Source organism: Bos grunniens, chromosome 7 (assembly GCF_055505025.1).
Source record: "Bos grunniens cultivar Pamir isolate PY7600 chromosome 7, Bosgru_T2T1.0, whole genome shotgun sequence".
NCBI lineage: Eukaryota > Metazoa > Chordata > Mammalia > Artiodactyla > Bovidae > Bos > Bos grunniens.
Window position 1 is genome coordinate 13617735 of NC_141171.1, and position 23114 is coordinate 13640848.

Here is a 23114-nt window from a genome sequence, read left to right on the forward strand (position 1 = left end):
ACTGACCATCTGTGGACTATATTGGTTAGTGATTACAGCGACTGGGAGAAAAAAACAACAACAACAACTCCCTACCACCACCACAGAGTCCATAGGGTTGCAAAGAGTTGGACGTGACTGAAGTAACCTAGCACACATCACCACCACCACCACCATCACCACCACACACACATATGCACGGAAAACAAAAGAACAAATACACAGAAAACATGGTGGCTTAAAACTTTAGGTTTTTATTTTTCTCAAGTGACAAGTCTTGAAGATATTAAAACATTATCTTTCAGCATTACTACATATTCTCTAAGGGATAATGAATGAATAAAAAAATTCTCACAATCATTGCATAACTTAGGCTTCTCCCATATATGCATTATTCAGAGGCTTTCTCACATTATTCAAAACCAGTTCTTTCCACTTAGCGTTCTGTTGCATGTCTTAAAGATTGAGAGTTCCCTGAAAGCTACTTTACATGGATGTCATCAAAAGGGACTTATTGAGCATGAGTTCTCTCGTGACGCTGAAAGGGTAAGGGTTTACTGAAACTGAGCCCACAGATCTTGCAATTATAGAGTTTTTCTCCAGTATGTATTCTTTTGTGCACAGTGAGATTACATTTTACACTGAAGGATTTTCCACATTGATTACACTCATAGGGTTTCTCCCCTGTATGAGTTCTTATGTGTACTGTAAGGGAAACATGCCTGCTAAAAGCTTTTCCACATTCACTGCACTTAAAAGGTTTCTTGCCTCTGGTATGGATTTTCATATGCCTCCCATGAGATAAGAGACCACGGAAGGTTTTCCCACATTCCTTACATTCATACTTCATTTTCATGTGAATTTTCTTATGTAACATGAGGAAAGATTTCACTCTGAAGGCTCTTCCACACTGATTACATGTAAAGGGTTTTTCTCCAGTGTGAATTCTCACATGTTCTTTAAGGCATGAGCGATCCCTGAAGGCTTTCCCACAGTCATTGCACTTACAGGGTTTCTCTCCTGTATGAATTTTCTTATGTGTGGTAAGGTTGGAGCTCATCCTAAAAGCTTTCCCACATTGATTACACTTGTAAGGTTTCTCTCCAGTATGTATCCTCATGTGTGTCTTTAGAGATGCCTTACTCTTTAGGGCTTTACCACAGAGGCTACATTCAGTGACTATCTCTCCAGTGTGGATTCTCTTATGTTGTTTGAAGTATAGGAGAACACTAAAGGTTCTTCCACAATCATTGCACATATAGGGTTTCTCTCCAGTATGTGTTATCTGGTGTGTGGTAAGCCTATCGTTTCTACTGAAGGTTTTGTTGCATTGATTACATTTGTAGGGTTTTTCTCCTGAATGAGTCCTTGCATGCTGTCTGAGAAGTGAGCTATCTCGGAAGGTTTTTCCACAGTCATGGCATTCATAGGGCTTCTCTCCAGTATGAATTCTCTTGTGACGCGCAAGGTAAGAGCTTGAGCTGAAGGATTTCCCGCACTGATAACACTTGAATGGTTTTTCTCCAGTGTGGGTTCTCATGTGCAACTTAATGGACCCATGGCTCTGTAATACTTTACCACACTGACTACACTCAAAAGGTTTCTCTCTAATATGAGTTGTCTCATGCTTCTTAAGATGTGAGATTGAATTTAAGACTTTCCCACAGTCATTGCATTCACAGGGTCCCTCTCCTGTATGTTGTCTCTTGTGGCTGGCTAAGTTAGAGCTCCTGATGAAGGAATTTTCATCTGTTTCACAGTTGTATGATTTTTTCTGAGGAAGAATTCTCTCATGTGACTTAAGATGTGAAGATTCACCAAGGGCTTCTGCAGAGTCAGGGTATCGATGGAGTTTCTTGCCTGGGTAAATTCTCTTATTATGAATAATACTAGATTTCACACTCAAGGTTTCAACAATTTCTCTGCACTGAATGGTATTTCCTCCAAGAGTTTGTTCCTAATGATTAAAATACAAATTATGATCACGAGATTTATCATGTTCATGACTGAGACTCTCCCCCAGCATAAATTCTGACATGTCTAACAAGCACTTTATTAGCATGAGAGTTTCATATTTTCTCAGTGAATATGCACAGTTTCTGACTGAATTTATTAGCTTGAATAAGCAGATTGCTACACCAGATAGATCCCACTAAAGTTTCTTCAACAGATTTAAGATAAAATTGCCTTAGGGTGAATGATATCTTAAACATTTAATATCTAATTACATTATGCAAATATTTACATTAGTGATTCTCTGAAACCATTTTTGGAGCTAAGTTATGAGTTTCCTTCAAATGAAAATTTAACAGTAGCTTCTGCTTTCTGTTGGTGAAATAAGTGTTATATCACTTGGATTACCCTATAATCTAGCAGTCCCCAACCTTTTTGGCACCAGAGACTGGTTTTCGTGAAAGACATTTTTTCCATGGATGGGGGTGGGGATGGTTTTGGGATGATTCAAGTGAATTATATTTATTATGCTGCCACTAATCTGACAGGGGGCAGAGTTCAGGTGGCAATGTGAGCAATGGGGTCACCCATCACATACCTCCTGCTGTGCAGACTGGTAGCAGTCCATGGCCTAGGGATTGGAGAACCCTGCTCTAGTTCTTTTCTATCTTATAGAATTCTGGACTTCTAAGGTGAGGACAAGAAATTATTCCATGTGAATCTTACCTTCTTGCCATTGAGTGTATATTTCTCCAAAATACCTTGTTCTTGCTGTGGTCGTTTGGTTTTAAGGAGAATCATCTCATCTGAACAAAGTAGGGAAGAGTTTTGGAAAAGACATGGTGACCATATATTGACAAAAACAGGTAATGCCCAATCCCAATCTGAAACAAATGGGAAACGTAACCTCATGTTTCTATATAAAATGGTGGAATGTATAGAACAGAGAACTCTATTCAATACTCTCTGATGACTTATATGCAAATAGAATCTAAGAGTGGATATATCTATGACTGACTTTGCTGTACAGCAGAAACTAACACAGGACTGTAAATTAACTATTACACCAATAAAAAATAATTAATTAAATAAAATTGTGGGATGATGACCAAAATAGTAAGCCCCATGTGGATTTCTCTTCAAATATTGATCCTAGACTTAGGGAGACAATATGAAAGAAAAATCTATTTACAGTGAAACCAATGACATTTACATGGTTTAGGATTTCACATAATTTACTAATGAATCATTCTGTCTTGATTGAAAGCCATGTTGTTGACAAGCCATTATTACCTATGCAAAATGGGAAGAATCAGACAATGATTCGAAATGTAAATATTAAAAATCAAGACAGATCTTTCAGAGCACAGGAAAGTATGAAATGAAAGGCAAAAAGTGAAAGATTAGGGAAAGCTGAAACTACAGACTGATGCTAAAGCTGAAACTCCAATACTTTGGCCACCTCATGCGAAGAGTTGACTCATTGGAAAAGACTTGGATGCTGGGAGGGATTGGGGGCAGGAGCAGAAGGGGACAACAGAGGATGAGATGGCTGGATGGCATCACTGACTCGATGGACATGAGTTTGGGTGAACTCCAGGAGTTGGTGATGGACAGGGAGGCCTGGTGTGCTGCAGTTCATGGGGTCGCGAAGAGTCGGACATGACTGAGCGACTGAAATGAACTGAAACAATATAAGGAAGCTCACACCAAAGGGTCTCTGCTTTCTCCTTAAACAAAAGGGGTTATTTCTTAAAGTCTCCTGATTGACATTTCATAATGCACCTTTTCCTTCACCCCAAACAGATCTTGTAGGCAAGACATTCATATATGCCTTGTGCTCACATGAACAGGTATCTTGGTGAATTCTTCGCTCTACTATCTTCATTTCATCTTCCTGCTCCAGATGGGTGATGAGAGGTTTGCAGAGTTGATGTCTTATAATTGGGGATGATATATATGAGAGGGCCATGCAGTGTATAACAAAAACTATCATCAAACTGTGGCAAGAACTTGGTCTTTGAGGTTCTGAAGATTGACTATTGTGACATTACAGAGAGCAAAATGATGACAAACTTCTAACAGAGAAAGCAAAAGTAAAGCATTTGGGAGATCAACTTTCCACATGGAAAACTGTCTAGAGAAATCATTGAACCTTGGTAAGAGAACAGGATATGTGACATTTTAAGGCTGTTTTAAGAAGCCCCACCGGGGACTTCCCTGAGGGTCCAGTGGTTAAGAATTCACCTTGCAATATAGGATATGCAGTTAGATCCCTAGTCAGGGAACTAAGATTCCACATGCTGCAGAGTACCTAAGCCTGTACACTGCAACTACAGAGTCTGTGAGATGCAACAAAAGATCCCTCGTGCCGCAACTAAGACCCAGTGCAGCCAAATAAATAAATAAAACTTAAAAAAGAATTATTTCATTCCTTCACTCTCCCTAGCTCAGTGGCATAGCGGCCAATGCCAGAAGCTCTGCAATCAACAGAGAGGTGGTCTGACCTCTTTGGGAGCTCTGTTAAAAGAACCATAGAACAGAGTCAATATTTTTGTTTTCTAAACTTGCAGCTCCTTAGAAAATCTCCATACTTAGGGTTGTGTGGCTATTTGATTTACTCAGAGCCTAGATGAACAGACTAAAAAAAAAGTCCTTAACCTCAAGGCATTATTCAAATACTTGCAACCTGCTAGTAATAGGGAAGCCTGGTGGGCTGCCGTCTATGGGGTCGCACAGAGGTGGACACGACTCAAGTGACTTGGCAGCAGCAGCAGTAACATTCCCAGATGCTTAAGGCTCTGATTTCACTTGGGGAGAATGGAAGATGGGCTGGGAGTTTTAAAGAAGAGTAAGAACTAGACAGTTACAGGGAACTTTGAAAAGCTCCCAACAAATTCCTGACGATCTAACAGGCTGTGTGCATCAGCAAGGCTATGCACATGCTTAGGAAATATCTAGGAAAGATTAAGCCCCAAGTCCTTTGGTGGACTTTAAGACCCTCTCCAAGTCTAAGCAGGAAGAGAAAGCTAAGCCTGTCTTATAAGTTGCCTGAAGCTTAAAGCTGTGACTTTTCCCATAGGTCCCCTTGGCAAGACGTGGAACAGATAAAGGGAAGGGACTTCCCTGGTGGTCCAGTGGTTAAGAATCCACCTTGCAATGCAGGGGACACTGGTTCAATCCCTGGTTTGGGAAGATACCACATGTCACAGAATAACTAAACCTGAGGGCTCTAAGCCAGCGAGCTGCAAGCATCAACTGAGTCCACATGCTTCAACTACCAAAACTGGAGCACTCAAGAGCCTGTGCTCTACAACAACAGAAGCCACCATACTGAGAAATCCACTACGACAAAAATTGGCCCCACTCACCACAACTAGAGAAAGCCCACATATAGCAACAAAGACCCACCATAGCCAATAAATTAATACATCTTTTTAAAACAAAACAAATGAAAAAAAAAGATACAGGCAAGGCACTTAAGAAAATCTTTTTACCAATCATTGGTGGACTACTAAATTATAATGACCAGCTAGTGACTTCCCAAAAGCCAGGCTTTTAAAAATTAAGTACTTAAAAAAAAAAAAAGAAAACTGTGGCTGCACACTGCAGGGAATACAGAATCTGTGGAATTCATCTAGTAAAGTCACTAAACAAATAAGCACCAACAAGAAAACAATAAAAGCCAGCAATGAAACCAAATTTCCTTAAAACTGAGTTCCTTTACCAAGTTTATGATTAATCATGCTATCCAAAACTTTATTCCTGTTCTTTTATCCCCTCTGACCTCAATCCTATGCTAACTGAACAGTAATCAGTCAGATGACTAAAATTGCCGTTTTTAGTAGCATCATTAACGAACTAAAACTGCTATTATGGATATCATCATTAGTGTACAAACTCAGGTTTCTTTCCTCCAGAGCAAGGTGAGCTAACTGATCCTGAAGTCATGGACCACCTGGCCACAGAATCTTAAACCAGAGACATCCTGACTCCCAAAACTATGATTAAGAAAAGTCAGAGGAATGTCACAAGATAATGATTAATTAATCCCATTCTCTTTTTTATTTCTCTTAAAAAAAAAAAAAACCTAATTCAAAGACCAATTTGGAGTGGATCTGAGGCTTTTCTCCCACTCTCTTGTTTGGCACCCTGCAATAAATGCTGTATTTTTCTTCACCATAACCTAGTGTTAGGAGATCAAGCAAAGCATTAGGAAAGTTGGGATTTCCCTGGTGGTCCAGTGGTTAATAATCCACCTTCCAATGCAGAGGATGTGGGCTCAGCATTTTAATCATTGGGGAAATACAATTCTAAAGCACAATGAAATTCCATTTCACAACTACTAGGATAACTATAATCAAAAACCAGGAAATAAGTGTCGGTAAGAAAATACGGAGAATTTGGAATCAACATATATTACTGCAGAGAATGTAAAATGACAAAGCCAGTTTGGAAAACAGTTTGGCAGTGTCTAAAAATGTAAAGTATGAGGTTATCAAATAACCCAGCAATTTTACTCTTGGGCATATACCCAAGATAAATGACAACGTCTGTCCACACAAAAACCTGTATATGAATGTTTGTAACAGCATTATTTGTAATGTGGTTGTTGTTTTGTTGTTAAGTCGTGTCTGACTGAGACTGTAGCCCATCAGGCTCCTCTGTCCGTGGAATTCTTCAGGTAAGAATACTGGAGTGGTTTGCTTTTCCTTCTCCAAAGGATCTTCTGGACTCAGGGATTGAACCCACGTCTCTTGCGTCTCCTGCACTAACAGGAGGATTCTTTACTACTGAGCCACCTGGGAAGACCATAATTTGTAATAACAAGTGTTAAAAATCCAAATGTCCATCAACTGATGGATAAACAAAATATGGTAAATCTATGCAAGAGAATATTATTCAGCAATGAATAGGCTACAAGTACTGACATATACTACAACATGGATGAACCCTGAGAACATTATGCTAAGTGAAAAAAAGTAAGTCACAAAAGACAACACATGGTATGATTCCACTAATATGAAATGCTGAATAGGGAAATCTACAGAAAACGAAAGTAGGTGAGTTGTCAGGGACTGAAGGCAGAAAGAAATGAAACGCCCTGTAGGCAAGTTAATGAAAATGTTCTGGAATTAGACAGTGGTGATTGTTGCACAACTCTAAAATAAAAAAAAAACACTTTAAAAAGCTTAATTTTGTACACTTTAAATGAATGAATTATAGTATATGAATTATACCTCAATGGCTATTTTTCTTAAAAATAAAAACCTACAGGGACTTCCTTGGTGGTCTAGTGGCTGGGAATTCACCTGCCAATGCAGGGAACACAGGTTCAACCCTGGTTCAGGAAGACCCCATATACCTTGGAACAGCTAAGCCCACGTGCCATAAGTACTGAGCCCTTGCACCTACAACTCTAGGGGAATGAAGAGTAGCCCCTGCTTGCTCCAACTAGAGAAAAGCCCATGCACAGCGAAGACCCAGCACAGCCATAAATACATGAATGAATGAATTTTTAAAAAGCCTGTATCTGTATCACCCAAGAAATCCATGCTCAAACTCAATAAAATAAATCAAGGGATTGTGTCAACCTTACCCAGTGAAGCCAAGTTTCTATAGTTCTCCAGCATCACATCTTTGTATAGCATTCTCTGAGATGAATTCAGCAATGCCCACTCCTTCTGGGTGAAGTTTATGGCCACATCCTCAAAGGTGATTGAGTTCTAAAATAACAACACATCTCATGTCAACCAGTCACCAATCCCACAGTGTTCTGGTTAACAGTACTGGAGATGAAAGACCTGTTTACTTCATGGTCTTTATTTTACTTTCATAAGTCTAGATTCTGAGGACTCTTCATTTAATCCAGGATTCAAGGACTTCCTTGGCGGTCTAATGTTTAAGAATTCCCACTCCCAATTCAGGGGTCATGGGTTCAATACCTAGTTGGGGAACTAGGGTCCCACATGTGGCACAGCATGGCTAAAACAAAACAAAACTCAGTTCTCAGAATCTGTGCTTCTCTATTCATGCTCACTCCTTAAGGAATCTCAAGAATTTATGATGAAATGTATCTCTCTACTCCTAGCCTGAGAACTTCCACAATCATTCTCTTCTATCTTCAGTGTCAAATAGAGACCTGAACACATTGCAAGAATCAAAGAAATACTTCCTAAATGAAAAAAAAATATTTTTCAAAGTTATTATTATTTTTGACGCTGTTGTTGTTCAGTTGCTAAGCTGTGTCCAACTCTTTGCAAACCCATGCGCTGTAGCACCGGGCTTCCCTGTCCTTCACTATCGCCTGGAGTTTTCTCAAGTTCATGTCCACTGAGTTGATGATGCTATCTAACCATCTCATCCTCTGTTGCCCTCTTCTCCTTCTGCCTTCAATCTTTCCCAGCATTAGAGTCTTTTCCAATGAGTTGGTTCTTTGTATCAGGTAGCCAAAGTATTGGAGCCTCAGTTTTAGCAAAAGTTCCTTCAATGAATGGGGCTTCCCTTGTGGCTCAGCTGGTAAAGAATCCACCTGCAATGCAGGAGACCTGAGTTCAATCCCTGGGTTGGGAAGATCCCCTGGAGAAGGGAAAGGCTACCCACTCTAGTATTCTGGCCTGGAGAACTTCATAGACTGTACAGTCCATGGGGTTGCAAAGAGTCAGACACGACTGAGTGACTTTCACTTTCAATGAATGTTCAGGATTGATTTCCTGCCGGGAGCCGGCATATTGCATATTGAGTGCATACTGCATATTGCATATTGAGTGCAGCACTTTCCACAGCATCATCTTTCAGGATCTGGAATAGCTCAACTGGAATTCTATCACTGCCAGGAGCCAGCATGAGGAACTCCGCCCATGACAAAGGTCATGAGGAAGGAGGCTCGGCATACGCAAAGGCGGGATCGAGCTTCAGGAGTCCCCCTGGAAATTCTCGAGCATCTAGCCCCAAAACCAGAGTCTGCCTACTTTCTGCTTTGTGCTTTCACCTACACCTCTGACTTTACGGGGGGCTGTCCCCCACTACCTCTCTCTGAAAAAAGAGTTAGCTTACAGTTCCAGTTATTAATTCCTGGGTGTGACAGTGTTTAACCTACAAACTCCTTTGGAAATCCTCTAGCCTGCCTGAATAGGTTTTTCAGGCCACATGTGATTGTTCAGAGCCTCCCAACTGTGAGAGGCAGATGTTCTAAACTGTCTAAACACAGATTCTTTTGAGTAGTTAAAAGATTGATTAGAAATTGTATTGGTGAAGGGATTTTCACTTGTTGGGCCAATGTTTGCTGCTAAGTTTCCATATCCCTTACCTGCTGTGTCCCTGGCAGTGCATTGATTAATACAATTGGTGTAAGTAGTAGCTTTAATGTTTGTAACCTGGGACCCTTGAGTTAATTCTTTTTCTTGTTATAGCCTACCACACCTTTGCTCTGTAGAAATGCAACTTTATCTAATGCTTTTGGAGGGTGGCTCCTGACCAATCACCTTTAGAGAAAAATAAGTTTTCTGAAGAAAAGGTCTTAAAATGTTAACAGGCCTCCGGGCCAGAAGATGATGCAAATCACCTAAGCTTTTGCATATGATAAGTTTGCAGGAAGAAAGCCTGGCTTGCTGCATGACTCTACCCCTTCCCCCATTATCCTCTATGCATAACTTAAGGTATAAAAACTACTTTGGAAAATAAAGTGTGGGCCTTGTTCACCCAAACTTGGTCTCCCCATGTCGCTCTCTCTCCCAAATTCTGGCTGAGTCTCCACCTGGAGCGCGGAACCCGCCATGCTTGCTAACTATGCCTGGGCTTCTAAGATCCGACCAGGGAGGCCTCAGTGTCTCCTCTCCTTCGGGAGAACAGAAGGACGCCTGCGGCCTACGTAAGTGGTGCAAACTTTTTGTCTTGAAGTTTTATCGGTCTCCCGCGTAAACCAAGCTACTCAGCCTCTTTTCTTCACTGAATTTTCCTACTGAGCTATCCTTATTTCAGCCGCTTTTCTCCACTGAATTTCCTCACTGAGCTATCCTCATCCTATTACTCTTTATATCTTTGATAAATATTTAAATAAATAGGTCGCCTATGCCATCTCTCCTTCGAATACCCTGGATCAGCTGGGGCTGGACCCCTGCAATTTCCTTTAGGATTGACTGGTTTGATCTTCTTGCAGTCCAAGGGACTCTCAAGAATCTTTTCCAGTGCCACATTTCAAAGCATCATTTTTGAGACTAAGACACTATTATATTTTTCTTTTTATTGAAAAATTTTCTAACTTTTTCTTTTTTCTTTTTTTTTTCTTATTTTTATTTTCTTTTAGTTTTTACTTCTTTTACTAACAGCACTAAGCAGAAGAGAATCCTGAAAAAAAAAAAAAACTGTTAAGTAGTGGGGTAGAATAATTTTTTTAAAAGTCCTTGAACCACTATCAGAAGTTCCAAAATGCAGGTTGAGTTGTGAGGCTCCAGAGTACTGAAGGAGATGCATTCACCCCAAGGGACAGGACTGCATTTTAGGAGAAAGAAAATAATTCTTGACTCACTTGTAACCAAGAGTGGAAGTTTCCCATCTCTGTGATCCTTTCATGGGCACAGGAAGGGTCTAGAACAGGCAGAATGAGAGGAGAGGATGACATGAGCATGTAGGCATATATATTATCGCAATGTTTTCAAGCGTAGAAGTTGTCTGACATCACTTGAGTCATACACACACACACTAGCTCCACCAGAGTCAGAAAATAGACGCTTTCTACTCACAACAGCCAGGACATGGAAGCAACCTAAATGTCCACTGACAGACGAATGGATAAAGATGTGGTAGTATCTACAATGGAATACTACTCAGCCGTGAAAAAGAATGAAATAATGCCATTTGCAGCAACATGGATGAGCCTAGAGATCATATTAAGTAAGTCAGAAACAAAAAGACAAATATCATATGATGTCATTTACACGTGGAATCTAAAATATGACACAAACTTATTTAGGAAACAAAAGCAGACTCATAGATATAGAAAACAAACTTATGGTTACCAAAGGGGAAAAGGGGTTGGGGAGGGATAAATTAGGAGTCTAGGATTAAAGGATACAAACCACTATATATAAAGTAAATGAACAACAAACAAGGTCCTACTTTAAAGCACAGCATAATGAAAAAGCATAGGAAAAAGAAATCATGTATCACTGAATCACTTTGGTATACACTAATACAACACTGTAAATCGACTACACTTTGATTAAAAAAAGAGAATAGGGTGCTTTGATACCCATGAGAAATGGGTTTATCTTCTCAATTTTCTTAACAAGGAAACTGAAATTCACAAAGGTTGAGTTGTTATCTTTCCCAGCTTTATAAAACAAATCGATGAAATAAAGAAGTACCACCCTTAAATTTTCTTCCCTCTCCCCACCAGGCATATATGTCCTTCCTCTAAAATCCCAAAGGGCACCGAATCTGACATGAACAATTCTGGGGCTCCAAGGGTTCAAAGAGCTCCATACCTGCCTCCTTTCATTGCAGCCCTTCTTCCAGTTCCCTGTGACTCCTCAACTCCTTTATTTTGAGCCCGCTCTAAAGTGCTGAGCCCACCCAATCCTGGTGAAGTGCCTCTACCCTAGGGACTTACCAAATATAGTGGACAGATGTGGGGCTGCCATTTTGTAAGTCTATGAGTCGTAAGTATGCTCAGATAGCAACCAGGAGAATCTGGAAGCTCCTCTTATTGCTTCTGTGATCCACTCCAGACAGGGCTCTAGAATAAAGAAATATTGACAAAAGAATTCACAAGCTTTCTGTTTCTCCTTTGCTCTTAGGACAATTTGATCATTGTGCATTCTGTGTGTGCTCCTGTCAGACTCAAGCCCTCTTTGATCCTGGGTCTTTGTTCTGCACGCCATGCATCACCTCAAAGCAATATGAGGGCTGCTCTTGGTCTCTCCCATCCCTAACATACATCCTTCACATTGTTGTTTAGTCACTAAGTTGTGTCCCACTCTTTGCGAGCCCATGGACTGTTGCCCGCCAGGCTTCCCCTGTCCATGGGATTTCTAGGCAAGAATACTGGTTGCTGCTACTGCTAAGTTGCTTCAGTTGTGTCCGACTCTGTGCGACCCCATAGACGGCAGCCTACCAGGCTCCTCCATCCCTGGGATTCCCCAGACAAGAACACTGGAGTGGGTTGCCATTTCCTTCTCCAGGGGATCTTCCTGACCTAGGAATTGAACCGGCATCTCCTGCTTGGCAGGATTCTTTACTACTGAGCCACCTGAGAAGCCCGTCCTTCACATTATCATTACCAAACCATATTACCCATCACTTATCAAAAATCCCATATCAAAAAAAAAAAAAAAAAAATCCATCTCCTCTGAGGCACTTTACTGTCTTCTCCCTTGAATTAGTACCAAACATAGACTTGACTCACTAAAGTCACTGGCACCTAACTCCCATTCTTCATTTTAACTCTATCCCTGGACTTTTTTGGTGGTCCAGTGGTTAAGATTCTGCACTTCCAATGCAGGGGGTATGAGTTCGAACCCTGGTCGGAGAACTAAGATCCCACATGCTATATGGCATGGCTAAAATTTTTTTTTAAAAAAAGGAATAAAACATTAACTCTTATCCCTGCTCTAATTCAAGATGATTCCATGTTTGTGGGCATAAACTAGCAAACATCTAATCCATCGTTTCCATATCTCAATCACATACCTTGAATTTATTGTTACCTGAGATTCTTGCTTTCTACAAAGGCAAAAAGTCAGACTTCCCACTTTATAAACACAGTAGGTATACTTCCACTTGTTCTCTTTTTTGGCTGCACTGCATCTTCTCTCTGGCCTCATAGAAACTTCCAAGCCATCCATACTTCCACCATATTGCTATTATAATCCTCATTTTCTTTGCACTGTGTAGGGAATGTCACGGCCCATCACTTCAATAATACATTTTCCAAAACACCAAATTTCTCTCTGAGGAATCATAATATCATCTGTCTATTCTGCCTGGCTCAGAGAAGGCAATGGCACCCCATTCCAGTACTCTTGCCTGGAAAATCCCATGGATGGAGGAGCCTGGTGGGCTGCAGTCCATGGGGTCGCTAAGAGTTGGACATAACTGAGCGACTTCACTTTCACTTTTCACTTTCATGCATTGGAGAAGGAAATGGCAACCCACTCCAGTGTTCTTGCCTGGAGAATCCCAGGGACGGGGGAGCCTGGTGGGCTGCCGTCTATGGGGTCGCACAGAGTTGGACACGACTGAAGCGACTTAGCAGCAGCAGCAGCATTCTGCCTGGGTAATTCCCATTCAATAAAATACCAGAGAATCACTAAAAATTTTGAGTTCCATACTCTAAATAGGTCCTCAACACTAAAGGAAAAGCTCCACAGGAGATTTAATCTCCTAATTATCTAAAGACCTTTTCAAAATTCCTACAAGATTTTGAATTTCATATGGTCTCAACTTTGTCTCTTCAATAACAAATGATCTTGGAACTTCCCTGGTGGCACAGTGGATAGAATCTACCTGCCAATGCAGGGGACATTGGCAGGTTCCATCCCTGATCGGAGAAGGTTCCAGGTGAGAACTACTGAGACTGTGCTTTAGAGCCCATGAGCCTCAACTACTGAAGCCTGGTAGTCTAGTGGGTAAGACTCTCCTCTTTCAATGCAGGGGGTGTGAACTTGGTTGGGGAACTAAGAGCCTGTTCTCTGCAACAAGAGAAACCACAGCAAGGACAAGTTCATGCACTGCAACTAAGAACAGCCCCCGCTCGCTGCAACTAGAGAAATGTGCACAGCAATGAAGAATCAGTGCAATCAAAAGTAAATAAACAAATGATATTACATCTTACTTTGTAGAACAACTGTAACGATGATAAGAAGGATTTTTCATCTTGTTACCACCAGTTCAAAAGTAGTTCCACAGCATCACGGTTTCTTTCACTTTGCAGGTGAGGATATGTCTGCCTTCTTATCTAAAGTCAACATCTCCTACGAAGGAGATGCAGGTTTGATTCCTGGGTTAGGAAGATCCCCTGTAGGAGGACATGGCAACTCACTCCAGTATTCTTGCCTGGGAAAACTGACGGACAGAGGAGCCCGGTGGGCTATAGTCCATAGGGTGTCAAAGAGTCGGACATGACTGAAGCAATTGAGAAAGAAAAGGCTTTATTGTTATGAGGGTACTATCCTGTGCATTGTAGGATGCTTAGCAGCATCCCTGGAGTCTACGCATTAGATGTCAGTAGCAGGTGAAGTTGCTCGGTCGTGTTTCCGACTCTTTGTGACCCCATGGACTGCAGCCTGCCAGGCTCCTCTGTCCATGGGATTTTCAGGCAAGAATACTGGAGTGGGATGCCATTTCCTTCTGCAGGACATCTTCCCAACCCAGGGATGGAGCCCAGGTCTCCAACACTGCAGGCTGATTCTTTATCATCTGAGCCACCAGGGAAGCCCAAAAGTGAAAGAGAAAGTCACTCAATTATGTCTGACTCTTTGTGACCCCATGGACTATATAGTCCATGGAATTTTCCAGACCAGAATAGTGGAGTGGGTAGCTGTTCCCTTCTCTAGGACATCTTCCCAACCCAGGTATCAAACCCATGTCTCCAGCATTGCACGCAGATTCTTTACCAGCTGAGCTACCAGGAAAGCCCAAGAATACTGGAGTGGGTAGCCTGTCCCTTCTCCAGAAGATCTTCCAGACCCAGGAATTGAAACAGGGTCTCCTGCATTGCAGGCAGATTCTTTACCAGCTGAGGTCAGGAAGATGTCAGTGGTATCCCCTCAAGTTGTGTAAGGGGTATTGGCAAATGTCCTTTAGGGGGCAAAATTTCCTGGTTAAGAACCACTGGTCTAATCCCTTCCTACCTTCTCAGAGAGCTTGCTGTATTACTTATTCCTTTTTCTTTTCCATTACCATCAACTTCTACTCCACTGAACTCATACTGTTTTAAAAATTTTTTATTTATTTTTGGCTGTGATGTGTCTTTGCTGCTGTATGGGCTATCTCTAGTTTCAGTGAGCAGATGCTAATCTCTATTTGCGGTGGGTGGGCTTCTCCTGCTGCAGAGAGCAGGCTCTAGGGCATGCAGCTCAGTAGTTGTGTACTCAGGCTCAGTTGCCCTGAGGCACGTGGAATCTTCCCTGACCAGGGATAGAACCCATGTCCCCTACATTGGCAGGTGGATTCCTAACCACTGGACCACCAGGGAAGTCCTGTACTTATACGTTTATCACTGAAATATAATCAAAGATCTCTCATCTTACAACAAGATCCTATTGTACAGCACAGGGAACTATATTCAATATTCTATGAGAAACCATAATGGAAAAGAATTTTTTTAAAAAAAATGAGAAAGTACATGGGCTTGGAGACAGGTATTTTCCTGGCTAATCTTTTCCCTTTATAATTTTTTGCAAAGTTTGAGAGTTATCTTAAGTGACTGTGGGTCTTCCCTGGTCCAGTGGTTAAGAGTGTGTGATTCCACTGCAGCGTGTGAGGGTTCCATCCCTGGTTGGGGAAGATCCCCTATGCCACTGGGTGAGGCCAAAAAAAAAAAAGTTCAGTGACTTTTTGTACATTTTCTAAAGGTTACCTTGTGTTTCTAATACATATTGTCTTGTATCTCTTCTTTCTAAATAAAGCTTCTTAATCAGTTCAAAGAAAAAAGATCTCCCATCTTGAAACGAATTCATAGCTTAGAACCCACTTAGCCCTCCAGTTACTGTTCAATCTCTTTTCCTGTTCTCCATCAAATTGTTTGAAAGAAGAGTCTATCCCCAGGGACTTCCCTGTGGGTTCACTGGCTAAGACCTGAGCTCCCAGTGCAGGTGGTCAGGGTTCGATCCCTGGTTAGGAAATGTGATCCCACATGCTGCAGCTAAGACCTGGAGCAACCAAATACCTATTTTTTAAAAAGAATAGTCTATCCTCACATTTTCCCCATTTCCTCACTTCCCTTAATTACACTCCAACCTAGTTACTACCTTACTATCGCTTCATTGGCACTATTCTGCCAAGACTGCCAAGGATTTAAGAGAATCAATCCAGTGAATGCCATTCTGCTTTTGACATACAAGCTCAGTAGCTCAGTTGTGTCCAACTCTTTTCGATCCCATGAACTGTAGAGGTTCCTCTGTCCATGAAGTTTCCAGGCAAGAATATTGGAGTGGGCTGCCATTTCCTTCTCTATGACTTAGTTGACCCATAAGAAAAATCCTATCACTACTTTCTTCTATAAATCAGCCTCTCTCATAGGCTCTGTGACATCTCCTGGTTGGCATCTTATTTCTCTGGACTCATTGGCCTGCTCCTTTCTCACTGTTGACTGTTCTCAAGGCTCGGTCCTGGCCCTCATCTCTCACCTTATTCTGTGCATTCCACATCTAATTTAATTCCTTTGAAATTAAATTCCATCTCTACGCTCATGACACCCAAATCTCCAGTTAGAGAACTCAAATTTGATCTTTAGGACCCATATATCCTGTTGCCTTTTCAATGAGGCCATCTAAAATCTTTGTAGGTACCACTGATGAAATTTATCAGACTGAATTTATCATCTCTTCCAAAAAGAGTTTTTACTTCAAACATCTGCACTCTCAGCAAGGAGTACTAGTGCCCGAGGTAGTCACAGCACAAAGAAGGTACCATTGGTATCACATACCTTTACCCCACCCCGCAGCTATAATTAATTGAAACTAAAGATTAATTGATAAGCCCTTCCCCCTTCCTATGGGCTGAACTCAATTAAAGCCCACAGAAGAAAAAATAACAAAACCCACAGAGGGCTTCCCTGGTGGTCCAGTGGTTAAGAATCTACCTGCCAATACTGGGGACACGGGTTCAATCCCTGATCCAGGTAAGATTCCTCTTGCTGTGGAGCAGAGCAACTAAGCCTATGCTGCTGCAGCTGCTAAGTCACTTCAGTCGTGTCTGACTCTGTGCGACCCCATAGACGGCAGCCCACCAGGCTCCCCCGTCCCGGGGATTCTCCAGGCAAGAACACTGGAGTGGGTTGCCATTTCCTTCTCCAATGCATGAAAGTGAAAAGTCAAAGTGAAGTCGTTCAGTCGTGTCTGACTCTTAGCGACCCCATGGACTGCAAGCTACCAGGCTCCTCCGTCCATGGGATTTGCCAGGCAAGAGTACTGGAGTGGGGTGCCATTACCTTCTCTGAACTAAGCCTATAGGCCGCAACTATTGAGCTGGTGATCTAGAGCCTGGGAGGTGCAATTATTGAAGCCCGAGTGTCCTAGAGCCTGTGTTCCACAAGAGAAGTCAGCTCAATGAGAAGCCCAAGCACTGCAACTATAGAAAGCCCACACACAGCAACAAAGACCCAGTGTAGTCAAAAATAATAAAGGGACTTCCCCAGTGGTCCAGCAGCTAAGACTCTGTGCTCCCAATGCAGGGGGTTGAGGGTTCAATCCCTGGTCAGGGAACTAGATCCTACATGCTGTAACCAAAGATCCTACATGCCACAGCTAAGACCCAGAACAGTCAAATAAATAAACTTTTAAAAATAATAAAATAAACAAAATTTTAAAAAACCACACAGAATCCTAGACTGCTCTCCCTCAGTCCACAATAGCCAAAGTAGTTTAAAAATTAGGGCGCACTTTCTACCCCATCCCCTAAGGGCAGCAATTACCTGAAATCTAAAACCATTCCTTTGTAGAGTTCTCCACCCTCCCACACAGCAGAAATTGACAGACTAATCCAAGACACACCCTATCTCCACCCATATCTAATCATTTCTTCAGTGGTGCTCCCTCCAGAGAAAATTCCAACTGCTAAACTCTTCCCTGTTCCCTGACACATGGATAATTTTTCCTTTGTTATTTTTCTGTCCATGTAAATGTCATTTTCTCAGAATCAACTTTATCATGAGCCCCATATTTAATATAAAGACAATCTCTTTTTGTCTAAGAGCTCTCTCTATTCTTCCAACGTAGCCCTTGGCACAATTTGTAATCATATATTTGTTCTTTGCTTGCTTACATTCTTTCTCTTCCACTAGATCTAATGTCCAAGAGTGTATGCATGCATGCTCAGTCGAGTCTGAATCTTTGCAACCCCATGGACTGTAGCCCGCCAGGCTTCTCTGTCCATGGACTTCTCAGGCAAGAATAATGGAATGGGTTGCCCTTTCCTGCTCCAGGGGATCTTCCTGACCCAGGGATCGAATTTCATCACCTGTATCTTCTGCCTTGACAGGTGGATTCTTTACCACTTTGCTACCTGGGAAGCCCAATGTCCAAGAGAGTGGCCTTATTAAAACCATATACCTGAGGACTTCCCTGGTGGCACAGTGGCTAAGACCCTGAGCTCCCAATGCAGGGGGCCTGGGTTTGATCCCTGGTGAGGGAACTAGATCTCATAAGCCACAACTAAGAGTTCGCATGCTTCAGCTAAAGATATCACATGTCGCAACAAAGACTGAAGATCCTGAAGGCCATAGCTAAGATGCAGTGCAGCCAAATAATAAATAGAAATAAGTATAAACATATATTTAAAAAACCATCTACATCCAGTCACTAGCTCATCACATTGCAAAGCATTCTGAGTGTGAAGAAATTAATGATATGGATTCCACCCTTCATCTCTTCCCCAAGTCATCACTTTTTTCTACTTTGCAACCATCAAGAGTCTAGATTACTGTCACTCATTCCTAAAATCTACTACTAATCCTTCGTCTTTTCTCTGACGGTCAAGCTTGCCCTTTTGTACTCCATCCTCACCACACAGCTAGCTCTGCTAAACACAAGTCTATAATCATTGTGCCCCTGCTCATAATGGCTTCCCACCTGTCTTAAATTAAACCCTGAATTTGCTTTCAAGACTACAAGTCATGTGGCTGGGGCTCCTGCAATCTAATTTGATTTCCTCCCCTCTTGCTTCTTTTTCAGCCATGTCCTGTCTTGCTCACTTCTTGGTACAATCCAGAGTTTTTAGCTGCTACAGGGATTTTGCATGTGTAGAGTCCTCAGGCTAAAATGTTCACCTCCCCCCTCCACTCCCCCCAGGCTTAGCCCATTGTCTGCTGGTATCCTAGTCATTTTCTAGATTGTGCATTGAGGCTTCAGTAACTTTTTTTCAAGAGGCTTAATGAACCCTTAGATTGAGTCCTCCACTGACGTGCTCTCATTTAGGAAGGGGCTTCCCTGGTGGTCCAGTGGCTAAGACTCTGTTCTCAATGCAGGGGGTCCAGGTTCGATCCTTGGTCAGGGATCTAGATCCCCACATGCTGCAACTAAGACTTGGTGCAGCCAAATAAAAAATTTTAAAAACAAACCCAGGGGACTTCCCTGGTGGTTCAGAGGTTAAGAATCTTCCTGCTAATGCAGCAGACATGGGTTTGATCCCCAGTTCAGGAAGATTCCACATGCCACAGAGGAACTAAACCCATGGGCCACAACTACTGAATCCAGAGCCCATGCTCCACAAAAGAAGCCACTGCAACAAGAAGCCCATGGACCACAACTAGAGAGTAGCCGACTTGCAGCAAAGAAGACCCACCCAGTGCAGCCGAAAAGAAGTAATAGAATAATAAAAAGTTAAAAAAAAAAAAAATGCAGGAAACCCAGCCTCACACTCTGCGATAACCTAGAGGGGTGGGGTTGGGAGGGGAATGGGAGGAAGACCCAAGAGGGAGGAGATATACATACAGTTAAGAATGATTCAAGTTGTTGTGTGGCAGAAACCAACACAACAAAGCAAGTATCCTCCAATCACACTAAAATTTAGTGACTAAATGATAAGAATTACTAAAATGTATGTAATAAATAATAACAAGAAGCTTGTGAGTTGTTTAAATAATGTGAATTCTATTTAAGTAAAGGAAGCATCAAATTCTATAAGAGGGGCTTTCCTGGTGGTCCAGTGGTTAAGACTCCACACAAAAGCTGCATGGTCACAAAAAAAGAAAAAGAAAGAAATTCTGTAAGACAATGCTATTTTATAACCAAATCCCTTGTATTTAAAGCCAAAGCAGATGCCTAATTTGCCTTTATTATGTTTTATCTCCTTTGGGGGATAACAAATACTTAATGAACACAACACTAGGTCAAAGCTCCTTCCATATAGAGTCAACTGAACTCCAATTCCAGGTAGAACCTTAGTGAAATCTGCATCACTTTTTCATGGACCTCTTGACTTTCGAGTGTTGGGGGCTGTCATGTGAGCTGAGCTCTCTTGAAAAGAACAATGTGTATGCTCACTCAGTTGTGTCTGACTCTTTGAGACCCCCCTGGACTGTCTGCAGCCCTTCAGGCTCCTCTGATGGGATTTTCCAGGCAAGAATACTGGAGTGGGTTGCCATTTCCTTCTCCAGGGGAACTATTTGACTCAGGGATTGAACCCGCATCTCCTCCGTTCTTTTGGCAGGCAGATTCTTTACCACTGTGCCACCCGGGAGCATACAGCTGACCTTAACAGGAGAACTTATGGTTAAAAGGTAATAAAATCGCCCATTCTGACACCCTGTGAACAAAACCTATGTGGTTGAAAAACTACCATCTGCCTCTGTAAGGATGAAGTCACTGGTCACTGCAGTGGCTGACCTTCAACACACCCTGAAAGGAGTTCAGAGCAGAGTTCAGGAACGAGGAGCTCCATGCTCCTGGAAAAACTGGCAGAACAGGACTTTAGATATTCTTTAGGAGAAGATTTTATAAGCCCAATTTCTTGTATTATCTTTTTTTTTGGCCATACCACAGTGGCATGTGGGATCTTAGTTCCCTGACCAGTGATCAAACACACACACCCTGCAATAGAAGGGAAGTCCCCTTGCATTTTCTTTTATCTAAAAAGGACTAAAATAATTAACAGAGACATCTGCTCCTCATGAGTAGTAGCAACCCTCTGCCAAAATGTTGCTTGATGGCAGGTATATCCCTTCACCAAAATCACGCTGACCTACCCCCTACCTTTTGGGAGTAGTTCTTTAGAGATATCTGAGAGGCGGTCTCCTAGGCTATAGTCCTCACTTTGTCCCAAATAAAACTTAAAAACTCACAACTCTCACATTGTGCGCTTCTTTCAGCGGATGCTTATGCAACATAAATAACTGAACAATTTCATTTCACAAGATATCTCAACCTCAAACGCACCCGGATGCCCACCATCAAGAGAAAAATATTCTGCAGGTTAGAAATTATCTTACAAAGTGAAGGGTAGTGGGGAGCGCGTGCTGCAAGTTCTTATTCATTACTCACCAAAAGACACAGAAATCCACAGGTCAGCGAGGTAAGGGCTTGGGCCTGGCTGTACTTCTCAGTTACCGCAAGCTTTCTGTCTGGAGAAATGCACAAGGTCACCGAACTTTATCTATTATACAGCTAAAAGGGCTAAAGGATTAGAAGACACACCTTGTTCTCTTTGACCAGGTTTACACAGTGAACTTTATATTGGATTATTGTTAAACCAAAAAGTAGGCCCCCGTTTACCCTAATGGTGGTAGTTTAGTCGCTAAGTCGTGAGTCCGACTCTTTCGACCCCATAGATTGTAGCCTACCAGGCTCCTCTGTCCGTGGGATTCTCCAGGCAAGAATATTGGAATGGATTGCCATTTCCTTCTCCAGGGTATCTTCTCAACCCAGGAATCAAACCCGGGTCTCCTGCCTAGCAGGCAGATTCTTTACCAACTGAGGTAAGGAAAGCCTGTTTACCCTAAATATTCCTTTTAATTGTCAAGTAAAGATGCAAGTTCAGCCTTCCCTGGGTATCTGCGGAGCACTAATTCCAAGACCACCACTCCACCCATACCAAAAGCCAGGGATATTCGAGGCCCTCCTGGAACACGGTGTAATTTACATCCTGCCCTCGAATTCAGCGAGTTCCGCATCTGCAGGGGTCCGCATCTGCGGTTCCGGAACTGCGGGTTCCGCAATTGCAGATTCGACCAAACGCCAACCACTCTGATTCTGAGGATTCCGCAACTGCAGATTCGACCGATTGCGGATCCGCAGATCCCAGGGTCGACTGCATTCAGTAAATTCTATAGAATGGTTCGCAGCCTACGGAAGTCTAAATTGTTGCGTATTTTAAATATAAATTGTGTATTTTTACAGGATAATTTTCATTCATTGAATTAATGTTTATTGAGTATTACTATATACCATGCACTATTCTGAATACCAGGAATGTAAAAAAAAAAAAAAAAAAAACGCGACATACACACAGGAAAATCAAATAAGTAAGACGGCTTTTGTAGACAGTGAATGCTAGAAGAAAAGTAAATGGTAATGGGATACCTGAATGACTCGTAGTAGTTGAACAGGGACACTCTGGGAAGATGAAGTTCCTGGGGAGACCTTGACACAACCTAGGCTGGATTGACTTAAGACAGTGAGAACCTTTATTTATAAGAAATTCCACTCAATTCTTCCATACAGAGAGTTTAAAGTGAAAGTCGCCCAGTCGACCAGGATACTAGAGTGGGTAGCAGTTCCTTCTCCAGGGGATCTTCCCAACCTAGGGATGGAACCCAGGTCTCCTGCATTGCAGGCAGATTTGTTAACAGCTGAGCTACAAGGGAAGCCCCATATAGAGAGTTTGCCTTTCTCCTAAATTCAGCTCCCTGAATGCAGGTTGGTTTGGAAGAAAAGAATATGGTTTAGGTGTCTTGTGAATGGAGTTTCACTTAATGCATTCAAATCTGACTTTACTCTCTCTAGCCCTGGGCCTGATAAAAATTATGTTAAAGTCATGTGTTCCTGTCCTCAAGTGTAAACTAATAATAAAGCAGGTTGTTTTCTGTTGGAGGGTGATAATGCAGATAAAGGGCTTTGCTGGTGACTCAGACTATGCGAGAGACCTGGATTCAGTCCCTGAGTTGGGGAAGATACTCTGGAGAAGGAAATGGCAACCCATCCCAGTATTCTTGCCTGGGAAATCCCATAGACAGAGGAGCCTGGCGAGCTACAGTCTATGGCGTCTCAAGAGTCGGATGCGACTTAGCTACTAAATCCCACTACCACCACCACCAGTCCACCACGGCCAGTACTGTAACTTGTTTGCTCTACTGTCAATCCCACCCCTCCTCAATGTTCCTGATGACAAACGTTTCCTGCCTCATCTTTTCCTGTTATTGCAATCTTTTTTTCTAAATTTATATTGCAATTGTTTAAAGCAGTTTGTTAAGTTTCCAGACACTCCCCTACTTCATCTTGCACTTACACTCCCCGCCCTACCCTCAT

The 23114-nt window shown here is 42.1% G+C and overlaps 1 protein-coding gene across 7 annotated transcripts; it reads right to left on the reverse strand.

Moving 5' to 3' along the window:
• Positions 1–210: 210 nt before the first annotated feature.
• Positions 211–22290, reverse strand: LOC147368497 (uncharacterized). 7 transcript variants are annotated; one of them, XM_086409108.1, is made up of 7 exons: positions 22170–22290; positions 21132–21211; positions 11543–11668; positions 10460–10518; positions 7532–7658; positions 2659–2738; positions 211–1936 (listed from the first exon to the last, which is right to left on the reverse strand). In XM_086409108.1, exons 3-7 carry the CDS (start codon positions 11571–11573, stop codon positions 491–493), a joined length of 1743 nt encoding a protein of 580 aa, XP_086265234.1. In that variant the 5' UTR covers positions 11574–11668; positions 21132–21211; positions 22170–22290; the 3' UTR covers positions 211–490. The 7 variants fall into 7 exon arrangements, with proteins under 7 accessions (XP_086265234.1, XP_086265232.1, XP_086265231.1 ...); XM_086409106.1 differs by lacking the exon at positions 22170–22290 and adding an exon at positions 21682–21920; XM_086409105.1 differs by lacking the exon at positions 22170–22290 and adding an exon at positions 21431–21720.
• Between the last annotated feature and the right edge of the window lie 824 nt (positions 22291–23114).

Coding starts and splice junctions, on each gene's coding strand:
- LOC147368497 (XM_086409104.1), bottom strand. CDS start 10,558: ATGCTCATGTCATCCTCTCCTCTCATTCTGCCTGTTCTAGACCCTTCC. Junction 2,739..7,531: donor TAGAAACTTGGCTTCACTGG/GTAAGGTTGACA, acceptor TACTTTGTTCAG/ATGAGATGATTCTCCTTAAA. Junction 1,937..2,658: donor ATACACTCAATGGCAAGAAG/GTAAGATTCACA, acceptor TTTAATCATTAG/GAACAAACTCTTGGAGGAAA.